This window comes from Diadema antillarum, unplaced genomic scaffold (genome assembly GCF_040938485.1).
Source record: "Diadema antillarum isolate AM-2024a unplaced genomic scaffold, OU_Dant_1.0 scf00000015, whole genome shotgun sequence".
In the NCBI taxonomy this organism is placed as follows: Eukaryota; Metazoa; Echinodermata; class Echinoidea; order Diadematoida; family Diadematidae; genus Diadema; species Diadema antillarum.
In genome coordinates, this window is record NW_027270904.1 from 758,461 (window position 1) to 783,413 (window position 24,953).

The 24,953-nt window shown below is 39.6% G+C and overlaps 1 protein-coding gene across 1 annotated transcript; it reads right to left on the minus strand.

The window, feature by feature from the left end:
• Positions 1 to 20,871: 20,871 nt before the first annotated feature.
• LOC139723620 (calcipressin-1-like) lies at positions 20,872 to 24,094 on the minus strand. Its single transcript, XM_071634851.1, has 4 exons — positions 23,764 to 24,094; positions 22,733 to 22,906; positions 22,141 to 22,306; positions 20,872 to 21,247 (listed from the first exon to the last, which is right to left on the minus strand). Exons 1-4 carry the CDS (start codon positions 23,923 to 23,925, stop codon positions 21,111 to 21,113), a joined length of 639 nt encoding a protein of 212 aa, XP_071490952.1. The 5' UTR covers positions 23,926 to 24,094; the 3' UTR covers positions 20,872 to 21,110.
• Positions 24,095 to 24,953: the final 859 nt, after the last annotated feature.

Consider the following 24,953-nt stretch of genomic DNA (forward strand, 5'->3'; position numbering starts at 1 on the left):
GAGAGCATCTAGAACCCTGGGAATTTCGCACTTAGCACACATCAACTTGGAATCTCCCGTTTGCTAGGGGTTTCAGGGGGGAGAATCTCCAGATCAGAAGGTGCTTTGGGTTGGAGTCTCTGATTGTGAGCGTCCTATTTGATGACTCTTGTGGAAGACCCCCGAGAGGTTGGGTGATATTACAGGCGCTACATTTATCCCCAAACTGATGAACCTAATACCAACATGTCGCTGCATATTCATTGTGTCAGTAGATTCTCTTTGGTGTCAGATACACCAGAGTGACTACAGTGTACTTGTTTAGGTTTGTCTCATATTATACACGGCAAGCAATCAGCCTGGCTCAAGTGGCGTTGATTGCCAAAGTAGAACAATCTCATAGTTCAGAGTCAATGATGATGGTCAGAGGCGTTTCCTTGAGTCCGGTAAGTGGAGAAAGGTGTTTTTTTTTTCTTTGATTTTGTTTCTTTGTTTTACAGCTAATCACATCATTTGTGCAAACACAATATGCAGTATTGTCCTACCATAAACTGTACTCATCCGGAAACTGTGAGACTTTAATACCAAATTGAAAGTGTTGATATCCTTGTATTTTTGTTTTGTTTTGTTTTTGTCATTGGGATGATTTTCTCCTTTTCGAGCCAAGACAGTGAGGCATTTACCAAAAACTTGTAATTTGTCAAGAAAGGGACTGGATGTGTGTGTGTGTGTGTGTGTGTGTATGTATGTTTATGGAAGTGTGTGACTTGTAGAAATATGTCGTACATATGGAGCTCATTTCAAATTAAACAGTGATTGAACCAGTAAGATCTACCCGAGTTTCTCCAGATTCTGTGCCATTCATTAGCTAACTTGCATCATCTAGTGTAACAGACACTACTGTTCACCTACGTATGTACATTATAGCAGCTCAGTTGGGTGCAGTCCCACTTACTACATGGTAGTGGTCCATCTATAGGCCTACATTGCACTTGCCATCACTTGGCAGGTCTTGGGTTTTTTGTAAATGTGCTTGCAATTAATACACACACACACACACACACACATACACACACACAAAGGGTGTAGGAGACCAGAATGTTTATAATATTTGCATAACATTTGTATTGCTTGAAAAATGAGGTAACAAGTTATTTGAGATGATGTGAAGAATTGAAGGGGAGAGAGGAAGAGAAATAGAGAGAGGTACATACGTTGTACAAGTGATATGTGTAGCTGCAAATAAAGTGTATGGATTAACATGATTTTTTATTTTCGAGAGCTGATAAGTTTCCAAGTGTTTGCGGATTGAAAAAAAAAAGCACCCAATTTCACCAAGTGCATGCATTGAGACTGAAGTCTCAAAATGCCAAGGGTAAGGGTCAGAAGTCTGTTGTGGAGGAATCATGGGAGAAAGTTTAAGTCCCCCACTCCTGTCCGCAGCTTGTTCATACACAATATCAATAGCATTTTTAGGCTACTCTCCTGAGAGGGTTCATGGAGGAACGACGATGCACTCTGGTTACAGCACACCACCACCACCACCACCACCACCACCAGCGAGCACAGCGACGCAGCGTTGAACCTAGGTTGGCTGATGCACTGCTAGTTTGAGAAGATTGGCTTCAATGACGCATTTGAGCAGAACCCAACTTCAGGCACGACAAATGTAGATTCATGTGGCTTGTATTGTATCATGTTCGAAATGTGCTGAATGATGTAGTCTGATTGGCTTGCACTACCATTGGTTCAGAAAAGCACTGCGGTGACTGCCACAGGTTTGCGTAAAGACTTTCTCCCAGAATGAATTGGAAAGGTCCATGATGGGTCATTTTCATACGCTAATGGCGTGGGTCACAGGCTAAGAAGCAGCACAAGGCATGTTGTGTGATAAGTTTAACCAGAAAAAGTATTTCCCTTTGTTAACAGGGAAATTTGAGTACAGTTGGAAGTTTGTCTGAAAAGGAGTACCTGTATAATTTTCTGAGCACAACAGTGAAAATTTGATCAAGATTGGATGAAAGAAGGAAGTTATGACATTTTGAAGTTTTGCTACTTTTTCAGAAAACACTTCTTGAACAGTCACTATGATCATGCAAATATCGATGTGATGATGTCATCCCATTACAACTTGCCATGTAGTTTGTACATAAAATTTCCAGGTTTTCATTCAAGCATGATTATGCCCCAGTCTCAAATTCAACTGATCATCAGTCTAAAGTTATTCAACCAGGAATAACATTTTTTGCACTTTAATAACAGGAACATTGAATTTTTGTCGTCTTTTTTTTTTTGTCCACATTCAGTGGAAAATTGTGAGGTGCTGACATCATCAGCTCACTCATTTGCATATTCATATCAACTGTACGAGAACTGTTCTGCAGAAATTAGCAATACTATTTTACAATTTCATAACTTCCTCAATTTTCATCCAATTTTGATCAAATTTTCACTGTCGTACTTACATAATTTTACTTTTTCTTATCAAACTAACTTTAACTTTACTATCATTCCTCTCTAAAAGTGAGAAAAGGGCTAAATTATCTAGAGAAGTAACCCTGTTGAATTGGAATGGAATTGGAATTGGAATTGGAATGATAAGGAATGGCAGGAAAGTGTTTCCAGAAGAAGACATGTTTTATACTCCTGAGTACATTGTACACTCTTTGTAGTTTAATACCGTCTTTCAAAATGTCTTTGTCCAGCCATAAACAACAAATGAATAAGCAACATTTTCCTCATGCCCAGTACAGACTGTTCCCCTGTTACGCAAAGTTCTTTTCAAATTAAGATACCAGTACATTGTACTAATTAATTTGTGTGACACTTTGCTTGTTGTTGGTGTTTTTTTTTTCTTCTGTACTGCCTGCAAATGAAATTGCATTGATCCTTGTCCTAGTGTTATTCAGAGCATTGCTTTAACAGCCCAGATAATGGGATACTTTGGAATTAGGAATCTCAAAGTGGCAGTCACATGTGACATACATGTCCCCCCCCCCCCACCTTCATATACTTGTGAATTGAGAGAATGCAGCAATATTCATAGAACACATCAGTGAAAGTTTGAGGAAAGTCAGACAATCTGTTCGAAAGTTATGAATTTTTGAAGTTTCAGTAATGCCATCGCAAGATGAGAAGACTACTACAGCTTGTGGTGTCACATGTGTAGAACAATATAAAGAAAATATAAAGAAAAATTTAACTTATTTCATTTTTCTCTCATAATGAAAGAGCACTTGACATGCCTCTTTACATGGAAGGCAGGGGGAGTAATATTACCTTTGCATGATACTACCCTTACAATGACAAGTCAAGGGAATGTGTACTTCTTTCAAAATATTAATTTTTGTGAAATTCTCTTTATATTTTCTTAATATTATTCTATGCATGGGACATCATAAACTTTGTAGTCTTCTCATCCAGCAGTGACTGTGCAGAAACTTTAAAAATTCAAAACAACAGATTGTCCAATTTTCCTCAAACTTTCACTGATGAATTCTACTGATATTACTGAATTCACTCCATCCATTCTAGATTTTTAAAATGTTCACATATCAGCAATGATCAGTCAAGTGTGTACTGTAACCACAGAGTTTGCTGAACTTTATCTGGTGATTTTGATACCTAGGCTGTAATTAAATAAGGTATATTTGTAGTTACGAGGAGTATTCCAATTGCATTCATGTGAATATTTATTAATATGTTAATGAGCTCTTTTATAATCAAACGTTCCACATTTACAAGGTAGAAATTTCATCTAGTCATTCAATATTTTATGAAGTGACATTTGCTGGCAAGACAGAAAAAAAAACCCTTTTGTATTTCATAGATAAAGTATTTTTTGATAATCACTAGGAAAACCAGAACTCAATTAGGATCGCTAATTCCTGACCAACTTCTTGAGCTTACTCATTGAAATGTCGACACTTGCCACAGTATTACCCCCAACAAAATGTCCCTTAGTTGTCCTTGAACAGTATAGTCTGTACACTAACGAATAATGCCGCCTGTATATTCCATACTGGTCTCTTGTATTGCACACAGTGTAAATAGTCCACATTTTGAAACGGAGCCACAATGTACTACTAGCCCCATTCCAAACTTCGCCATCATGTCGGGTCCAAGAGGGGAGCTGCACTTCCAGGCAGCCTGGTTTGAAATCTACCCTTCTTGAAATCATGAATCATTTGTCATGCCATGGACACTGTACAATTGTAGTCATTTCAAAGAAAGCCACAAGCCTGGGACGATATACCACCAGCTGCTGTAATATCTCACTGGCACCCAAAGTACCGGTACGCATCGGATACCATCCACGAAAAAAGAAAAAGAAACGAAAAGGTATTCTGTGATGTAAAATACCAATTCAGAGGTGATGTTACATTGTATGTTTGGTTACTTGTGCTAGAAACTGGTCTTAATATAGTTTATGAACACTGTTGGTAGGTTACATGTATCTCTACAAAGCTTTTTTTTGGGGGGGGGGGATGTACATGTATATTATCTTATACATGTACAGTGTATGTTCTTTTTGAGCAACAAGATGTGACATTTCTTATGTACTTGTTGTAATAGAAATAAGTTCTGAAACATCACTTTTATATCTGTTTGGTATGGGTTGAAAAAAAAAATCAAAGCATTTGCTCAGTAGACTTACCGGTAGTTGTTGAGTCAATATTGAAAAAAAGTTTATCTGACTGTTATGCAAAAGCAGAATATTATACAGGAATGCAATCCCTCCCCTCCCCACATGTTTTTTGTCATACGTCTTCACCCAGTGAAGTTCATGGAGTACATTGGAATACTTGTACATGTATTATATTTGACCTGTGAATTGACCACAGCACTAAAAGGGTAAGCACAATGTCAATCAAGAAGTGTGTTTACAGAGTTACTCTTGCATAGTGTGATGTTGATTTGTGTGTGTAGACCCATGCACTCGTCACATCTTCACCGTAGGCATAGGACTTTTGCAGGATTTTCTTTTTCAACATTATTGTTTGTTTGGGTTTTTGTTTTTGTTTTGTTTTGTTTTTTTTTTTTGGGGGGGGGGGGCGTCAAATACTTTTGTAATTGTACTGGCACAAGTAAGGCATAGTTTGTATGGTAATTTGTGTTGATAAGTGAAGAGAAATTGGAAGACTCTGGGTTATAAGTATTGTACTTGTATCACTCTGGTACATTTGAATGTCATGGGCCAAGCTGAGTGTTTGGGGGTATGTATAGGATCCATTTTCTCTCCGCAAGAGATACCCTGAGAGCTACACCACCTTCCCCACCTGCTTCACAAATCACGATGCTCTCCTCATAGACCTGTGGATCCGAGAACTGTCACCTTTGACCTTTGACCTCCAGTGATGCTGTACACTCAAGAGGCCAACCGTTACCCTCTCCCTCTCCTACAACAGAGAGAGAGAGGAAAAAAATTGATTATAAAAAATGATATTGTGAGACATTAAAATTCTGACAACTGTTCAACCCGTGTGTGGCATTTTGTGTTTTTCTTTGATACTACAATGTACATTGTAGCTTGATGACGATTTTCAATACATTATTTTTATGCCTGTCTTATAAAGGTACTGGAGGGATCCCTTTTCCCTTGTAATAATTGTAGATTTTGTGTACTTACACTGTGATACAGTGACCACTCGATATAAAGAGATCTGATATAACAAAATACCTATTAAATACGGCTGTACATTATATAATGCCTGAAGAGATCCTTGTCATTTGATTGGTTGTTTGACATTGACCATTCGGCCTATTTCACTATGACGTTAATACCCGTGCAATTGTGGCTCCATTTACCGTGCAATTTTGGATCCATACGATTTGCTCCATGGCACTTATGCGTGTAAAACGCTTGCGTTTGCAGTGTATGTATGCGACAGCGTGCTAGCGTAAAGCACTCAATGAGCACTCCCGCGATCTCAGATTCTCTCTTGTTTCTAAATTAATAGAACATCAAATGACAAGGATCTATTTTAGGCATTATATAAAACAAATAATGAATGTTTTTCATTCGTGCAATGGACAGAATATTTCATTCGGTGAAAGATGAAATGTAGATCCATTCAACTCGGCTGCGCCTTGTTGAATGGATCATTTCATCTCTCACCTCATGAAATATTGTGTCCATTGTACTCATAAACATTCATTATTTTATATATAACAAACTAATTTCTCCAGTCCCAATGTATTTTTTCTTTTGTTTTGTATGGTTTATTGACTACTGACATCTCGTTGTACTGAGTTTCCACTGTATTGAGAATAACCAAAGCTAAAGCTGAACCTGTAAGACGGGCTGGAAAGGATGGCAAACTTAAATTGAATTTCAAAACAAGTACAACACATTTCAACACCGGACAAAAGAGCATTAAGATCATCAAATACAATTTCAACATTTTTAACTAAATTCTAAATGTTGATGCTGTGATGTAGTTTAAAATCACACAGCTTATCTTTTAATGAATGACTGAACTAAAGCTTCAAGTTAATAAGAAAAAAACCCACTGAAATATGAAGGAAAAAAAAAAGACATAGAGGCAGGGACCAGGTCTCTGTAACATGATCCTTTGATCATTCATCATATTAAAAGCAGATATGTGGTACATGTACAGTTCTAAAGACACACTTCTTTTACAAAAAGAAGAAAAAGTAAAAATAATGGTGGGAGACCTAACATTTGTGTGCGCAGCTGTTGAATCACTTAGTATTAGAAGTCAGGAAATCCTCAACTGTAGCTTTCTTTAAATCAAAACATATTTTTGCATTATTGTCAAGTATATTAGAAGCTTTTGCAGCACGGAAAAATATGTGTGCATAGGTTTTGCTCTTTATAAATTTATATTATGTATTTTTTCTTTACAATGACAGTAAATCTAGCACAAGTTGACCATGCAGAAGTCAGCATCTTACAAAGTTTTAATGTTATCAAGAAGTCTCAAAGCTTTCTTTCTGTTATACATTGTATATATATATATATATATACATGTGTATATATATTCATATTTAGATATTTATACACATATTTTTATATGCTTATAAATATATTGACATGTATCTAAGTATATCTAATCACACACACATATGTATACATATATATATATATATATATATATATATATATATATATATATGAATAATTTGTTTTTGTTTTTTAACCAATGAGGCAACTCTGCATTAATGACATCATATGACATCAGAATTCAAGGATAACATATGAAACTTCTACCGGTACTTGTCTATCTGATGTCACTCTATGAAAAGTAAATTTGAAAATGGTGTAGAATTTCACAAACTATGATTGAATCATAACACCATTGCAGGATTTCTAAATTGGTCTTGCTCATCTCATGACTTTGGTATTATGTAATGACACCCATTCGTAATGTTTTGTATTGGGGAGGAATGCTGTAAACACAGTAACATTCTTTGAAAAATTCAATGTGCAATGATGAAAATAGTATTTCTTTTTCTGAGTGTAGTTAATGATTGCAAAATATATGCCAGGATGCTGCATGTATCATAACTTGTTAATTAGAATATTGGTCCCTCTTAGATAGAAATGACCATCTTCAGGGAAAGAGAGGGGTGGGGTGGGGAGAAAGAGCAGTATTTGTGTGTGGGTGGATGTGTAGGTGTGTTCGTGAGTAGTAGAAGAATGGAGATTCATTTAATATCGTGGCCAAGTTACATAAACAAACATGAACATGACTAATACTACCTTGTTTAATATCGTGGCCAAGTTACATAAACTAACATGTACATGACTAATACTACCTTGTTGAGCGTATGACCGGAAACTATGATTGAACACTTCACGACATTATATCGGTCATAAATTTCTAATTTTTCCACAAACTTTCACTTTGCAGAGCTCTACCAGAGCTGCCAGGTTTTCCTGATTCTGTAGGAGGGCAATTCAATGAAAATTTTACTTTTCTTAAAAGTCATAAATCTGCAATAATTTGAAAAATATATGAGCTTCAGGGAAAAATTTAGTATCAAATGCTAGAACTTGTCAAGTTCTTTCATTTGAGTGGTGTTTTGATACAATTGAAGTATTTTTAGGCATTCTTTTCTTTGATTTTTTTTTTCGGCAATATTTGTGATATCTTTTTGTAAAAACACTCAATATTTGACTCATTTCCATATTCATCAACAACATAAAACACTTATACTGTATTGGCTTTGTCTTAGATAAGAAGTATGCTGAAGTATGAATATCAGGACCTTCAAAAGTGGACAAAGTTGTAATGTCTGTACACTACATTTGTCAACCTGTAGAGTAAATGCTGAATCTGCCGTACAAATTATCTCATTTCAAAAGAAAATTCCTTTTACTCATGCTCTGATTCATACATTTTTCAACACATCCACATGGAAGTAAATAATCATGTCCAAAAAAATGTAATGTACGTAACGGCAAGCATTTTGTGTAGTATCTCCCAAATCAATGATTTATAGTAACTAATCAAAATTTTGACTGTTAACACTTCGTGATGACTGGGCTAGAATATACCATGAATGGAGTCAGAATGATCATGCCGAGTTGTTGAAATATACCCACAAAGTCACAAAAAATTCTCTGAATGTAATGTCTATAACACTGGAATTGCCCAGGAGGCTTTTGAACAACTGCAATATCTCTTCACGTCTTGATTAAAGATTTTCACGGCATGAAATTTTCGCAAAGTGTCTCTAGCATTCAATGCAGATAGTGTAGACAAGAACTTTCATGTGCATTTTAATTTCGGGAAGCTTGGATCTCGCAAAATTTGCGAAATTAAAATGCACGAGAACATTCCTCGCTTTACAGTACTTTGTATCTCCCTGAATGCATTTTAGCTCTCCCCGAGTTTGATGGGTCAATGTTGCAGCTCTTGGCTATGACTCTACTGCTTGATCAACTTCAACATACAGACATTCACATTTTTCAATGTTATACATAACAAATGAATTAGAGAACAAAACAATCTGCAGTCTTCATGTTTCGTGTGTTTATTGCACCATAAATATTCAAACGTAGCTGTACAAAATAGAAAATAAAATGAAACAAAATAAAACATGCCCATGATAGCAACACTCGACCTGGATAGAACTACAGGTAACAGCGCTGAACACAAACACTACTTGTACATACTGTAGTACAGCCACTAACCAAAATTTCAGCAAGTATATGTACACATTGTATCATACCAAAGTGTGAGATACATACACATGTTTGTATGTACATATTATATAGCATCTGTATACATTGTACTACACTGTATACTACATATACTGAGATTCACAACACTTGCCATACACATTCTTGCCAAACAAGACTTTGTGCACATTTTACCAAAAAAACCCAACAACAAAACATCAGACGTCTTTGTTGCTTTGAAGAAAAAAAAAATGAAGCCAACCTATGTTACGCTCTATAGATACAGGGTATTAAAATTTATTCTGTTATGAAATGCTTTCTATAATTCTGTACCAAGTCTTCTTTTGCTGACCCGCCCTTCAACTTGTAAGTTAAACACAGAAAAAATTAACTTGTGAAAAAGTGTCTGTACACATAAATTAAGTACATTAGATAAATGTGAACCAGTATTAATCTTAACTTTACAGGGCCATCTCTCATAAAATTATAATCTTGTTAGAAGCTTACACAAAACTAATTTCACTTTGATTACACACTATCTAGTATTAAATTCAGCTCACAGCAAGGGGGGGGGGGGGAACCTGGAAAGAGTTAAACAAAAGGGGGGGGGGGGAGGTATGGATGGACTACCAATGGCTAATTGTATACGTAAAGTTGGGTTTCTATCTGTTCAGTATAGTGTTTCCCCTTTAGAGGGCGAGTTGGCCCATTTCTACATATATGGCACATTTACTACACTGTAAAGTATTGTTCTTCTTTGAGTTGCCATTCCATTGACACAAAAGTTACAATAGGATGCTACTATGAGCTGAACTCTAATACAGAACATTACAGCACATTGGACTGGTCACCATTTGTTTTTACACGACTGCAGTCCGTTATATCTGTTACTCATACATTCTACATTGTCGAGAAGATACCTCGTATCATACTAATAAGTAAACCAGAGAGAAGTACGGGACATCGGAACACATTAATCGTAAAGCTCTCATTTGAGAGTGTCTGTGGATCGTGACAGCCGGCACTGGAGTTGGAGGCCCACAGCACAGCAGCATAGAGTATGATGCTTGGAACACATTCTGAGAACATCAACTGGCCTGAATTATGGATACCAAAAGGATACCTAACTAATACCCCGTTTATACTGCGGAAAAAGGGGGTTCTGAAACCCCCTGTAGCTGCTTCGAGCAGGCTTTCAGCTCAGTATAAACAGACAGAATTCAGAAAAGGCGATCCGGTCGGGTCGGGTCGGGTTCTGAAACCTCCTATGGGGGGAGGTTTCAGAACCCGCTATAGCAGGCTCGAGGAGGTTCGACTGCAGTATAAACGCAAAGGGGGTTCGAGAAGCCGCTTTTGGCCGACCCAGAGGTAATTGCTGAAGGTCATCACCTGCTTACATAAACAACCCAGCCATCTTGACCAATCCCCGCTGCAGAAAGCCTTTCAACTTGCACGCTGTCACTCAAAAGCCTGCGCCATAAATCAGAGGAGAGGAGAAGGTTGGGCCTGCTAGGGCCTGCTAGGGTCTGCTTTTGGTGAGCAGTATAAACAGACGAGAGGCTGCTTTTTCAGAGTGGGCTTTTGAACCTCCTCGAGGAGGCCTTGAAACCCGCTAGCAGTATAAACGGGGTATAAGGACTTGACTTGGTGGACTGCTCAAGCACTCCCTGGATCTCCCTTTGTGGGGAGGTGAGGTAAGAACAGGGTGTGATGAGGAAATCACACATTTTGTTTCAAAAACAACCAACCCACCGACCAACCTATGCCTACACAGACCCCTGAATCATCAAAACAAAAATGTCAAGACACCCTCAAAATTTATCATGAGAATGCCTCAAGATTGCAGCTCAATGATCACCTACATGAAAGTGACAGACAAACTTTGAAGCTCACAATAGGAGATTTAGGCCTCTACCAACTTAAGTAACTTTAATATACTGAAGAAGTCCACAGGAGTGGACGAAAGCTAGCCAGGAAGTCAGTAAAGGTTGGTAGAAGCCTAAATCTCTTATTGTACGATCTCCCCAAGTGATGAAAGTTTTCTGCAACTTTGAAGCTATACAGTGTATTGCTTCAACAACTGATACAATCTGTACTTTTCTAAGGCTCAACAATATTTTGATCCTAATTCGCACAATTTCACAAGATGGCATTTCTTTATTCTATGTGGTCTGTTGTTGAAATACAAATCTTGAAACTATGGATTTAGAAACAAAATTATACACAACATAGTGCAGAACCGACACAGCAAGAACAGATAAGGGGGCATTTCATGAAGCATTTTGTCTGACAACTTGTCGGACAAAATTTGCTTTCAGCCAATCAGAAGCAAGGATTTCAGTAGCTTTTAACAGTCTGTCAGACGAAATATCTGACAAATTGCTTCATGAAATGCCCCCCTGGAGTACTGTAGGCTACATGTAACTGTACTGATGTATCACCAAGCGTTGTGGGACCGGACAGGTTGTGGGACCGGACGCGTATTGTAAGTGCGTGTAAGTGCGTCTGTAATGAAAATGACCCAGTGAAAGTCTCACAAGGTGTGAATACGAGTTATTTATACACACATATGTCATTAGGCCAGTTCAATCGAATGTTCGATAGCGTCGACCGTACAGCGAGAATGTAAACACCATGCACGCTCGCTCCCCATATATTTCCCGTACAAAATCAACGCGTGCACAACTCTCTTTGATACACTCGTACATGGAGTCACTTTGAAGGGGAAAATCCAACGATATAGCAGGTTAATTCTCACGCTGTTTTCAGAGTGTGTTGTCTAGTATATGAGGAGTCTATATCAAGTCTTTGAGGTATGAAGAAGGGTGCATCCATATTCTATGTAAAATAGCTTAGTTTTCATGCGCGAACTTGAAGTGTCTGGCATAACACCAGGAAACACAACCCCCCATTGTATAACACATGCAGGTTAGAAGGAAAGTGGGCAATAGGAATGGGGATACAGACAGACAAAAGGGGAGGGGCTTTTAGATTGTAAGCTCTATAGCAGGGCTCCACACTAACTTTTACTTTTGGTGGCCCAAAGGTGAACATCCAACCTTTTTTGGTGGCCCGATCAGGCCACCAAATTCTTCATTTCTGAAATTTTGGAGGCCCGACATGCGTTTTTGGTGGCCACCGTTAGTGTCGAGCCCTGTCTATATGCACATAGCCCTTAACACTTCAACCCCCCCCAGCATTTACAGGGCCCCAATTACAGTTGTAGGCTAAGAAACAGTAAACTAGGTGATAACTACACTAAGGGTCACTGACCTTTTGGTCAATCACTGAGTTGGTACAATATAATTTACAAAGCATGAATGACATTACTTCTAGCTCTTCTTTTTTTTTTCTTCTTCTTCCTACCACAAAGATCTATCCTGTCTCGGGTGAACCTTACATCACTACTAGCACACAACACGCTATACGAGTAAAACACAGACTGCTGTTACTGCAGCTCCTGTTTTTCATGGTTGCATGAGGCATTCTTAAACCTGCAGTCAAACCACACAGAATTAAATCAACTCAAACATACAGTTGTATGCAGTGTATACACTGTGATGTTGCATGATTTTCATATCTGTAATTGAAAACAGCAAGATTTCAGAGAAAATCAAATGCTTCTGATGAAGTAGAGATTAACATGAATAGGCAAAAGATAATTACACCGTACTATCAATTTTCCCTATACGCTAATGTTTTGATGCAAGCTTGAAATAGCAGTACAGTACTGTATCAGTAATGCTCACATTTTATTGTGCAGGTTGTAAAGCTAAAAAAAAAAAGAAAAGAACTATCGTGGTCCAGAAATCTGTTTTTCTGACTTTGACAAAGAAGCTTTTTTTCATTTTTTTTTTCCAGCTTTGAAATCATAATTGTCTTGCAGGCACAGAAAGAAAATAGAGTATTTCAGTTGTACACGCACTGCCACAGAGTGCACACAAAAGATATGGCTGGCCTGTGGTAGATACCTAAAAATATTTGAAAAGTTTGATTGCAAAATGAGTTAACTCCATTCTTGTTAATTTTAGGTATTTGCAATTAAAGCTGCTAAAAACCAACTAAAAAACAAATAAGAAATAGGATATTTTCAATCATAACATTAAGAATATTCCTAGTTACAAAATGTAACAAGTGAGGGACATTGTATCACTGGAAAGGTTCTATTTTGCTCTGTCTGATGATGGACTTGCTTAAAAATGTTTTTTAAAAATGGCACTTAGCCCCTTTTGCATTGATCATCAAAAGCTGACAAATTGACTTGGGAATAAAACCACAAGAATGACTTTCCACTTGTGGGGTGTGACTCATGTACAGTATAGCATCGATCTGTCCGTGGAGTTTACAATTGTATGTGTGTATGTGACAGTGTGTATGTGTGTGTGTACAATGTATGTGTGTATGTGTGTGTAAAATGTATGTGTGTACGTGTGTGTGTGTGTGGGGGGGGGGGGGGTCTAGTTCACAATGCACTGGAAAGCGCCCTCTGTTGTGTAAACTCGTCTACAGTTATACGTAATGTATAATTTCCTAACCAACGTGCCAGATGTACCACTCTTCCTCACAGAACAAATGGCTTGCTTCACAAAGGTTGCCATACAACAAGTTAAATACAATCAAGTAAAATGATCAGCTGTCCACAATCTGAATGTTGCTCTACATGGAACTCATCTACAAACAGACAGTGCTCATATTTGTAATAGGTGATGCAAATATAATAAGTTTTGTTTTGCAGTGACCACGTGATATGGCTTTCCACCTATGCAGAGCTACAACTCTATCCCATGACTGAAACCGCGCATACTAACATGATGCATGAGTCACATTCAAAATATTACCTCCAAACTTTCCACATATTCATATTATATGCTACACCTCTTGGCAGTGGTAATGTACAAAATGTCTCAGTTACATTTATCCAGTGCATGATTAAGGGGAAAAAATGCATTTGCCATGCCAAGTTGACAGTGTAAGAACTCCATCATCTCATGATATCACTATATTCCGTTAAAGAGTATGATGGTCTCTCAATATTATAACATACAAGCTTCATCCAATCACCAAATACAATATATCAGCCAGTCTTTCTAGTTTTATACTTCTGCACAGTACCATTACCGCTGGACATTTCTTGTTGACAAAATAGCTGAATGACAAATCAGCAACCTTGACTTTGAGAAATTTTGCCTCGAGTCTAATGAGTGCATGCATGCCTATGTAACATACCTAAGCCTAGAATCAACAAATCTACCAAATAGGTTCTTTTCATTTCTTTTTTGTTTGTTTTGCCTATTTTTTGTTGTTTTGGAAATTACTAGAACAAAATCTCAGGCAAATGGATATAGACCGGGGGCCCAGAGCATTTATTCAGCTGAAAAGGGTCACACTTTTTGATGGTCTCATCATGTAAGGATGTGGCCAAGGGTCAATAAAATGAATTGCTGGCAAGTCACATCCTGTACCGTAAGCCTAGGGACCACAAAAAGGGACCCCGAAAAATGGATTTATTCAGCCGAAGGGGGTCACGGACAAAAGTTGGTGGATTGTTCCTTTGGGTGTACTTATCATGAAAACAGCAATGCCAGCTATTTTATCCTGTACGGGGCCTTAGACAGTAGCCCCAAAGGGCCCCACAAATATGGTGTTATTCAGCTGAAAAGGGTCACGGCTAATTTCTTTTGCAATGGAAGTAGTTCCCATCAGAGATATCCAAAACACCAATGCCAGCTATTTTATCCTGTACGGGGCCCTAGACAGTAGCCCCAAAGGGCCCCACCCCCCATAGGCCTACGTACAAACACACACAAACATTGATTTTATTCAGTTAAAAATAGTCACGGCTAATTTCTTTTGCAATGGAAGGAGTACCAATCAGAGATATCCAAAACACCAAAGCCAGCTATTTTATCTTGCACGGGGCCCCAGACAGTAGCCCCAAAGTGCCCCACCCCCTATAAGCCCTACGTACAAACACACACACACATTGACTTTATTCAGCTGATAAGAGTAACGGCTAATTTCATTTGCAATGGAAGTAGTACCCATCAGAGACATACAAAACACCAAAGCCAGTTATTTTGTCCTGTACGGGGCCCCAGACAGTAGCCCCAAAGTGCCCCCCCCCCCCCCCCCCCTCAACACACATACTCACACAATAGTTTCATTCAGCTGAAAAAGGGTCACGGCTAATTTCTTCTGCAATGGAATTAGTACCCATCAGAGAAATCCAAAATACCAAAGCCAGTTATTTTATCCTGCATGGGGCCCCAGACAGTAGCCCCAGACAGCAGCCCCAAATTGCCCCCTTTATACCCCCTCCCCCTCCGCCCCCCCCCCCCCCCCCCCCACACACACACACACACACATTGATTTTATTCAGCTGAAAAGGGTCACGGCTACTTTCTTTTGCAATCGGAAGTAGTACTCATCAGAGATATCCAAAGCACTAAAGCCAGTTATTTTATCCTGTACGGGGCCCCAGACAGTAGCCCCAAAGTGCCCCTACACACATACACACACACACACACACACACACACACACACACACACACACACACACACACACCCATATATTGGTTTCATTCAGCCGAAAAGGATCACGGCTAATTTCTTTTGCAATGGAAGTAGTATCCATCGGATATCAAAATACCAAAGTCAGATATTTTATCCTGCACGGGGTCCCGTACAGTAGTTCCAAAGTGTTTTGCTTTATTCTCTTTATTGTTTGCGTCTCTTCTTCTTCTTAAATATGTGCTCCTTTGTCTTCATTTTCGCGACAACGACAACGCGTCCACCTCATCATCATCAGTTTTTGCTGTTCTGGCAAACATTTTCCAGAGTATCGGCTACGTTCGATTTTAGAGCGGCGAGAGCGGAAGACGTGCATAGTTGATTCTGGGAAAGCGTAGGAACAGCGAAGCTAAAGCGGCCAACAGCGTTATCGAAGCAGGAATGAAGCGTCGTAGGAACAGGCCTTGATTTTATACGAGAGTAGAGAACTTAGTGAGAGCGTCGTTAAAGCGGGAAGGTCGTGCTTTGATCAAGAAAGCGGCGCAGCAGCGGGACCATGTCGTCGGTGTCTAGTTTAGACTATATTATTTCCCGTTCTTGTGCCGCTGTTAACATACGGTCAGAAAAACCTGGAATTGTTACGCTCATCCCGCGGTATTTACACTGTCACTGCTCTCTCCCCGTTTGAGCTACGATTCAAGGTCAATCTTGATGGGGAGATGAGGAAGAAATTTTGAACCAGTTCAAAATTTCTTCCCGATCTGTAAAATTGCCAGATCCAACCCCATCACCCAAACGCTGCTGCTACGATGCTCCCGGTCCCCGTACACTTTTGCCGCTCTATACCGATCTGACAGATTGAATAGATCGGGATGCAGATCTTGATAGTGGAATTACATGTGGGGACACTTTAGGAACACTCCGTGGGGCCCCGTACAGCCATATAACTGGTTTTGGTGTTTTTGATACCTCCTTGAGTACTACTTCCATTGCAAAAGAAATTATAGCAGTGATTCTTTTACACACACATTGACTTTATTCAGCTGATAAGAGTAACGGCTAATTTCATTCGCAATGGAAGTAGTACCCATCAGAGACATACAAAACACAAAAGCCAGTTATTTTGTCCTGTACGGGGCCCCAGACAGTAGCCCCAAAGTGCCCCCCCCCCCCCCCCCCCCTCAACACACATACTCACACAATAGTTTCATTCAGCTGAAAAAGGGTCACGGCTAATTTCTTCTGCAATGGAATTAGTACCCATCAGAGAAATCCAAAATACCAAAGCCAGTTATTTTATCCTGCATGTGGCCCCAGACAGTAGCCCCATACAGTAGACCCAAATTGCCCCCTTACCCCCTCCCCCCCCCCCCCCCCCCCACACACACACACACATTGATTTTATTCAGCTGAAAAGGGTCACGGCTACTTTCTTTTCGCAATCGGAAGTAGTACTCATCAGAGATGTCCAAAGCACTAAAGCCAGTTATTTTATCCTGTACGGGGCCCCAGACAGTAGCCCCAAAGTGCCCCTACACACACACACACACACACACACACACACACACACACACACACACACATAGATTGGTTTCATTCAGCCGGAAAGGGTAACGGCTAATTTCTTTTGCAATGGAAGTAGTATCCATCGGATATCAAAATACCAAAGTCAGATATTTTATCCTGCACGGGGTCCCGTACAGTAGCTCCAAAGTGTTTTGCTTTATTCTCTTTATTGTTTGCATCTCTTGAATGTGCTCCTTCGTCTTCATTTTCGCGACAACGACAAGGCGTCCTCCTCCTCATCATCAGTTTTGCTGTTCTGGCAAACATTTTCCAGAGTATCGGCTACGTTCGATTTTAGAGCGGCGAGAGCGGAAGACGTGCATAATTGAGTCTGGGAAAGCGTAGGAACAGCGTAGCTAAAGCGGCCAACAGCGTTATCGAAGCAGGAATGAAGCGTCGTAGGAACAGGACTTGATTTTATACGAGAGTATATAGAGAACTTAATAAGTGAGAGCGTCGTTAAAGCGGGAAGGTCGTGCTTTGATCAAGAAAGCGGCGCAGGAAACAAAGAAATAGCATGATTTGAATTTGAATGAACCCGTTTGGAATTTGACTGTCTTTCGCGAAATTTAATGACTGAAATACCCTTTTCGGCAAGTCAAGGCGAATTTGAATGAACGTAGGGTACCAGCCAATTTGAATACCAATTTTACGAATTCGAACCTTCTACCAAATGAACCAACAAAAGTGCGAAATTGGCCGTGAAAACCTAACTGGCTTTGATGATTTGGTTATATGTAAACTAACGCCTACTTCGATTTTAAAAGAAAAACAACTATGACTCTTTTCAGCTAAATGATGTCATAATAATTATGTGATAGTGTAATATGATAATTATGTCATAGTAATTATGTTTGTGATATCTCTGTTCAGTAGGCCCTGATATTAACGTTACAAAAGAATTTGTAGGACCATTTTCAACTGATTCACAGTACATGTATAATGGATGGGACACTGTGGAGCTACTGTCTGGGGCTCTGTGCAGGATAAGATAACTAGCCTTGGTGTGTTGAATATCTCTGATAGGTACTTCTTCCAGTGCAAAAGAAATTACCCATGTTTGGGGCTATACTGTGCGGGGCCCCATACGGGATAAAATAACTGGCTTTGGTATTTTGGACATCTCTGATGGATACTACTTCCATTGCAAAAGAAATTAGCCGTGACCCTTTTCAGCTGAATGAAACTAATGTGTGTGTGTGTGTTTGTGTGTGTGTGTGTATGTGTGTCTATGTGGAGAGGGGGGGGGGGCACTTTGGGGCTACTGTCTGGGGCCCCGTTCAGGATAAAATAACTGGCTTTGGTGCTTTGGATATCTCTGATGGGTATACTTCCATTGCAAAAGAAATTAGCCGTGACCCATTTTGGCTGAATGAAACTAATGTGTGTGTGTGTGTGTGTGTGTGTGTGTGTGTGTGTGTGTGTGTGTGTGTTGGGGGGGTGCACTTCGGGGCTACTGTCTGGGACCCAGTACAGGATAAGATAACTGGCTTTAGTGTTTTGGATATCTCTGATGAGTATGCCTACTACTTCCAATTGCAAAAGAAAGTAGCCATGACCCTTTTCAGCTGAATAAAATCAATGTGTGTGTGTGGGGGGGGGGGGGGGGGAGCAATTTGGGGCTACTGACTGGGGCCCCGTGCAGGATAAAATAGCTGGCTTTGGTATTTTGGATATCTCTGATGGGTACTACTTCCATTGCAAAAGAAATTAGCCGTGTATCTTTTCAACTGAATGAAACTAATGTGTGTGTGTGTGTGTTGGGGGGGGGGGGGGGGGAGCTCCTTTGGGGCTACTGTCCGGGGCCCCGTACTGGATAACATAGCTGACTTTGGTGTTTTTGATATCTCTGATGGGTATTCCTTCCATTGCAAATGAAATTAGCCGTGACTCTTCTCAGCTGCACGAATGAAATCAATGTTTGTGTGTGTTTGTACGTATGGCCTATGGGGGGGGGGGGGCACTTTGGGGCTACTGTCTGGGGCCCCGTACAGGATAAAGTAGCTGGTATTGGTGTTTTGAATATCTCTGATGGGAACTACTTCAATTGCAAAAGAAATTAGCCGTGACTCTTTTCAACTGAATAAAATCAATGTTTGTGTGTGTTTGTACGTAGGCCTATGGGGGGTGGGGCCCTTTGGGGCTACTGTCTAGGGCCCCGTACAGGATAAAATAGCTGGCATTGGTGTTTTGGATATCTCTGATGGGAACTACTTCCATTGCAAAAGAAATTAGCCGTGACCCTTTTCAGCTGAATAACACCATATTTGTGGGGCCCTTTGGGGCTACTGTCTGGGGCCCCGTACAGGATAAAATAGCTGGCATTGCTGTTTTCATGATAAGTACACCCAAAGGAACAATATCCATCAACTTTTGTCCGTGACCCCCTTCGGCTGAATAAATCCATTTTTCGGGGTCCCTTTTTGTGGTCCCTAGGCTTACGGTACAGGATGTGACTTGCCAGCAATTCATTTTATTGACCCTTGGACACATCCTTATATGATGAGACCATTAAAAAGTGTGACCCTTTTCAGCTGAATAAATCTTCTGGGCCCCCGGTCTAATAGATGGATGGACGTACAGACGGACAACATGACACCAAAACACCTGTCTTTCTTTGAAGTGGAGTCATAAAAAGTAACCTTACGCCCTAATACATGTGCCAAGCTTTCCAATTAATATAAAAATATACCTTCCATGCCAACTGGTATTGCAACCCTCATCAATTTCAAATTCACAACATTTGCCACAAGCTACTCGTAAGTACAGTGTCCCCTGTTAAACATACATATTAAATATACAGCCTGTCTACTATCTGAAACTGCTTGCAAAACCATGCCTGTAAAGAAAATAGAGTCTATGATAACTATCCTCTAGAGTAGTGAGAAAATTGTCTAATATGCAGTTAGTCCATCCTTTTTTTTTTTTTTGTCCAGCGATACTGTAAGACAACTACATTTGTATACATGTGGGGATGATAATGTTCATAGGGATATTGTTTGCACCTGTAAACATGAGGGCCATGGTGTCTAATGATATGATGTGGGCGATGCAGGGTGACAGCTCCTACATTATATTGGTTAAGACATGAACGAGTAGTCCACAGCTGTAAGATCCACAAGAAAACCATAGTTATGGGGAAAATGGTTTCAAAGTACGTAATGCTTAATGTCACTAATTACTGATAACTTACGATGCCGCAATTGAATTAGTCAAGAAACACCAGTTTGTGGATTAGTAAATGACACCAAATTCTAACACAAGTTTACTGCCGTCTTCTCCTTAAACCTTTGTGCGTTATGAGTGGTAACTGCCACAGAAAACCCAATACCGTTGTAAACAGTGTCCAAAGTCCATGGCACAGAAAGGGTTAACAAAAACAGGTGCACTCTATACACTGTATGAATATCAAAGAAGGTATCATATCCATTATGTACAAGCAGAAGTTTTACATGAGAAGGCAATGTGTTTACAATCATGGGTGTAGCCAATATGTAGAGAATACCTACAGCACATTTCAGACATTGTATTAGTAACTCAGGTAAAGTGAGTTATGTTCTACACATCCTGGGCATCGCATATTTTCGCCCTCTCAATACATGGACATCAAAATACTATTTGAAAAGCATGCATGAAGTGCTTCAAACTAATCATTTGCTAAGAAACAATCAATCTTTCAATTCTAAGCAATTCACTCTGCCAGATATGCTTCTTAACAATATCATACAAACATGTACAATCTGCTTTCTTTTCCTGGCCTATAGTACTTCTTTGTTAGTGGCTCCTGTTGCCACACATGATTAGAGCAGTAGGGTTTCGAGGAAGGCGTCAATTATCGAAACTTTCTTATTTACAAAGAGAGAGAGAGAGAAAGGAGATACTTCGTTAAGCTCCTGTGTCAGGATCATGACGAGCAGGACATATCTGGTCTCTTGGTTTGCTGAATCTTTGGACGTAACCGATGGCCGTTAGGGTCGCGGCATGGTTCTACAACTATGCTTGGTTTGTCCCCTTCTGCAGCGTGTAGTTCATGTGTCTCACCTATGGAGAGAAAATTTTATGCACAGATTAGCATTATAGAATATGAAATTGATTTATTCAGTGTTGCTTTTGGAATTTATAAAGATTGTCAAATAAAAGTGTCACCGTCATTTTGTAACTTACAGAATTTGACACGGGCCATGGATAGATCTGTGACCTCAATCAGACATTTGTCCCCCCCCCCCCCCCCACCACCACCACGCCACACCGTAAATGCATGTACTAAGCTTTACTAACCTGTCACACTACCACGTATGGCATTACAACAAGTTTGATGAAAAGTGCTAAGTACTCCTTGAGTTTACTGTAAAAGTGGAAATTTTCGTGCAACCAGAAGTTAGCGCAAAATTAAAAGCAGGCGAATACATTTGCATGCCATATGTTCAAGTAATCAATGTCTTGATTCTGCGGAATTAAAGACACATGAAATTCATCTTACCAAGCTGAGTGCAACAAATTACTCACGCGAAAATATCCAATTTTACAGTAGTGCATGAACTTGTTTTTTTTTTTTTTGGGGGGGGGGGGGGGGGGGGAAGGGGGCAGGGGAGGGAATAATTGCGACCTCTAGCCCTTAATGGATGGCTCCTGATAAAGGGTCCTCATGCATTTTGAAGTAAAATGAATACCAGTGTACATCTTACTGTAAAATTTGATATTTTCACTTGACTAATTTTTTCGCGCTCGCGGGGAAAGAAGAGTTTCACATGTTTTTAATTCCATGGAATCCAGACATCAACTACTGAAACATATGGCAAGCAAAGATATTTGTGCGTAATTATTTTTGGCGCTAGTCTCTGGTCGTTCGAAATGCGCAAACATTTCAACACCGCAAAAATTTCTACTTTTACAGTATTCACAATCTCTAGATTCTTCTCATGCTGCAAACTCACCTGGGGCTAGGTTGGCAAGGGCAGCAAGGAGGTCGTAATCGATGACGGGCTCCGACTCTGGTACCGGTTCCCAACCGACGGGCGGTGAGGCCGGTGGTGAGATCAGGAACTGCTTCACGGGCTCAGGCGGTTCCAGACTGGGGTTGCTTTCACCGAATAATTTAGCCTGCAACATACACCATGGATTAAACTTAGAATTAATCTGAGTTGTCTCCAGCAGCTGCAGAAACAAATCATTCTACAAATGTTGATGGACACTTTTTTGTCTGAATTCATGCATGCTGTGCTACAGGGCCCTGAAAGTAGGTCTCCCTGAGCTAAAATGGTCCCGAGGTCTACACAATTGTAAAGAAATTGTTGTTGCTTGTTGTTGTTTTGATTCATTGGCCTAACGTCATTGCTATTTTAATTTTTAAGGCGTGTGTCATTCAGTTGTGAATATTTATAACACAGAACACAAATATAACACAAACTACACAAGTAGTCCCTACTAGAGCTGTTAAAGATGATTTTCTTGTTGTTGTTTTTGTTTGTAGTTCAATCTTTCAATGGAAAAATATAAATAATTTATCATAATAATCTTGGTACTCACTTGTACAAAGTAGAAATTGACACTGGATCCACACATTTCTTTGGAATGTAGCGCTATCCTTGCCCGGACAGCCTCATCTGGTGTGTTGTAAGTGACTCGGATTCTTCGGAAGCTTGGTAGATAGTGAAACGTGGCATTCTCACCAAATTCTAAGCACATCCTCTCAAAGTTGACCTACAGTAGGATGATGAAAGTTGATAATAAACACAAGCAGATGATTAAATTTTGGTAGTTATCCAGGATTGTTTATGAATTTTTGACAAATTTTTAAACCTTTTGGTAGATAGGGTCAAAGAACTTGGTAGCTCAAGCTGTGTACATATGCACATTAAAACCGTGCTCTGCTCAAGGCTCCTATTGTCATTGCACAATTGGGAAATTGGGCGAAATTTCAGCATGCATGCATGGGTAGAAATGAGCTGCATTTGCGGAGGTTTGCACTCTCCGAGTGCTTTTCTAGTTTTCTGTAAATTTGTTCACCAAAAATTGTTGCCTTGTCTAGATAGGAAGATTATATCAAGCATTATGTGAAGAAGACAAGAAAACAAAACAAATAATCAACCAATAGGATGCGTGGAATAGAATCTAACGTTACCAATTGGTTACTCTTTTCATTGATTGGTGCTCAGAGGACTGAAGATTACCAAGTATGAATGAGTTCTGCTGACATTAATAATAATCACGTTCCCTGTATGCTGTCAATTTAGATGAGATTTGTGAAAATTGTGATACTATAATTCACAGTTCTCTTTATACATCACCAACCACATTGGGAAACATTCCAGTGCTTCCAGCGTCATTAACAAACATGGAATGTTGGATAACCATCGCACTCGCACAGACACAACCACATAGACTAGATCTATCTGTTTTGACAAATCTTTGTAAATTTCTATTTTTTAAATCAATGCTAGTCGAGATCTATAATCAAATGGCTATCCACAAATATCAAGGAACAGGGAAATGATGCATGATCTAAGCAAGCAATGACTCACACTACACAGGCAGTCTAGACGAGTCTAACCCCTTACCCTTTCTTCTTCATGTGCAAACACTCGCTCGTGTACATTCGTCGCGATGAGTGCTGTAGGCAGCTCGCCGTACTCGAACTCCCCCGTAGACTGCCGTGAAACTGCCTGCCTGGCGTTACCCTCAGCCGAATGCTGGCCATTCGAGTTAACAACACCGTTCATTGTGGGGCCTTCAGATGGAACAATTCACAAATTCACGCGATGCTTCAGAGCCTAACGAAGTCTTGGATGATCTTTGAACACATGCCTTTCGTTCATGAACATAAATGACGAATGGCTACACCCCTTGATACTCACAAAATTGCCAGATCAGTAGGTGACTTACGTAACCCGTCAGTTCGTTCACACTCATCGCTAGCGCTCGTAAGCGAAATGTATGACGTAAAATGACGCACTCTGAGACATCATTACACACACACTACACACACACACACACACACACGCACACTCTCTCTCACAACCAACGCACAATGCCCGATCGCCACTGTACACTATTCTCTGAAAATGATATATTTTCATGCGATGACTCACGTTTGCTCTAGCGAGAGATAAAAATAACATGTTTACAAGAGTCGTCTATTTTTAGAATTGATGCTGAAGACATGACTATTTTTGTTGTTTTTTATGGCGTTGGTGTTGTGTTTGCGTGACTTTTGTTCTATGAAACCAATGTTTTCTTTTTAAAAATGAAATATTCAGTGGGCCTATAGACTGACCCATATCAGCATCATTGGACATCGCTCATATTTATTATGCTCGTAGTTTAATTAAATCATCTTTTTCGTCTTCATTATCATCAAAATCATTGACATTGTTAAGATTATTATTATTATTATTATTACGAAATGAAATGAAGAAATGATTGAAGATTATCATTATTATCATTGTCATTATTATTATCATCATCATCATCATTATTATGATTAAAGGGATGGTATAGTATTGGTGGAAATGAGGATTGGGCTTTTAACTTTTTGCAAGATACAAATGTACCAAGAAACCACTTATGAAATAGAACAAAGCATACCATGAATTCAGACTTTATTTGATGAAAATCGGTTTCGAATGGCTGAGATATCCAAAAACAAAGTAAAACAAAGCAATCCTACTAAAAGGTGGGTCCCACATTTTATTAGTATCACTCTGTTTTGGATATCTCAGAATTCCTCTGGGATTACAAGCTTTTTCAT

Coding starts and splice junctions, on each gene's coding strand:
- LOC139723620 (XM_071634851.1), bottom strand. CDS start 23,925: ATGAACGGTGTTGTTAACTCGAATGGCCAGCATTCGGCTGAGGGTAAC. Junction 22,907..23,763: donor TTGCACATGAAGAAGAAAGG/GTAAGGGGTTAG, acceptor ATCCTACTGTAG/GTCAACTTTGAGAGGATGTG. Junction 21,248..22,140: donor CCTTGCCAACCTAGCCCCAG/GTGAGTTTGCAG, acceptor TTCTCTCCATAG/GTGAGACACATGAACTACAC.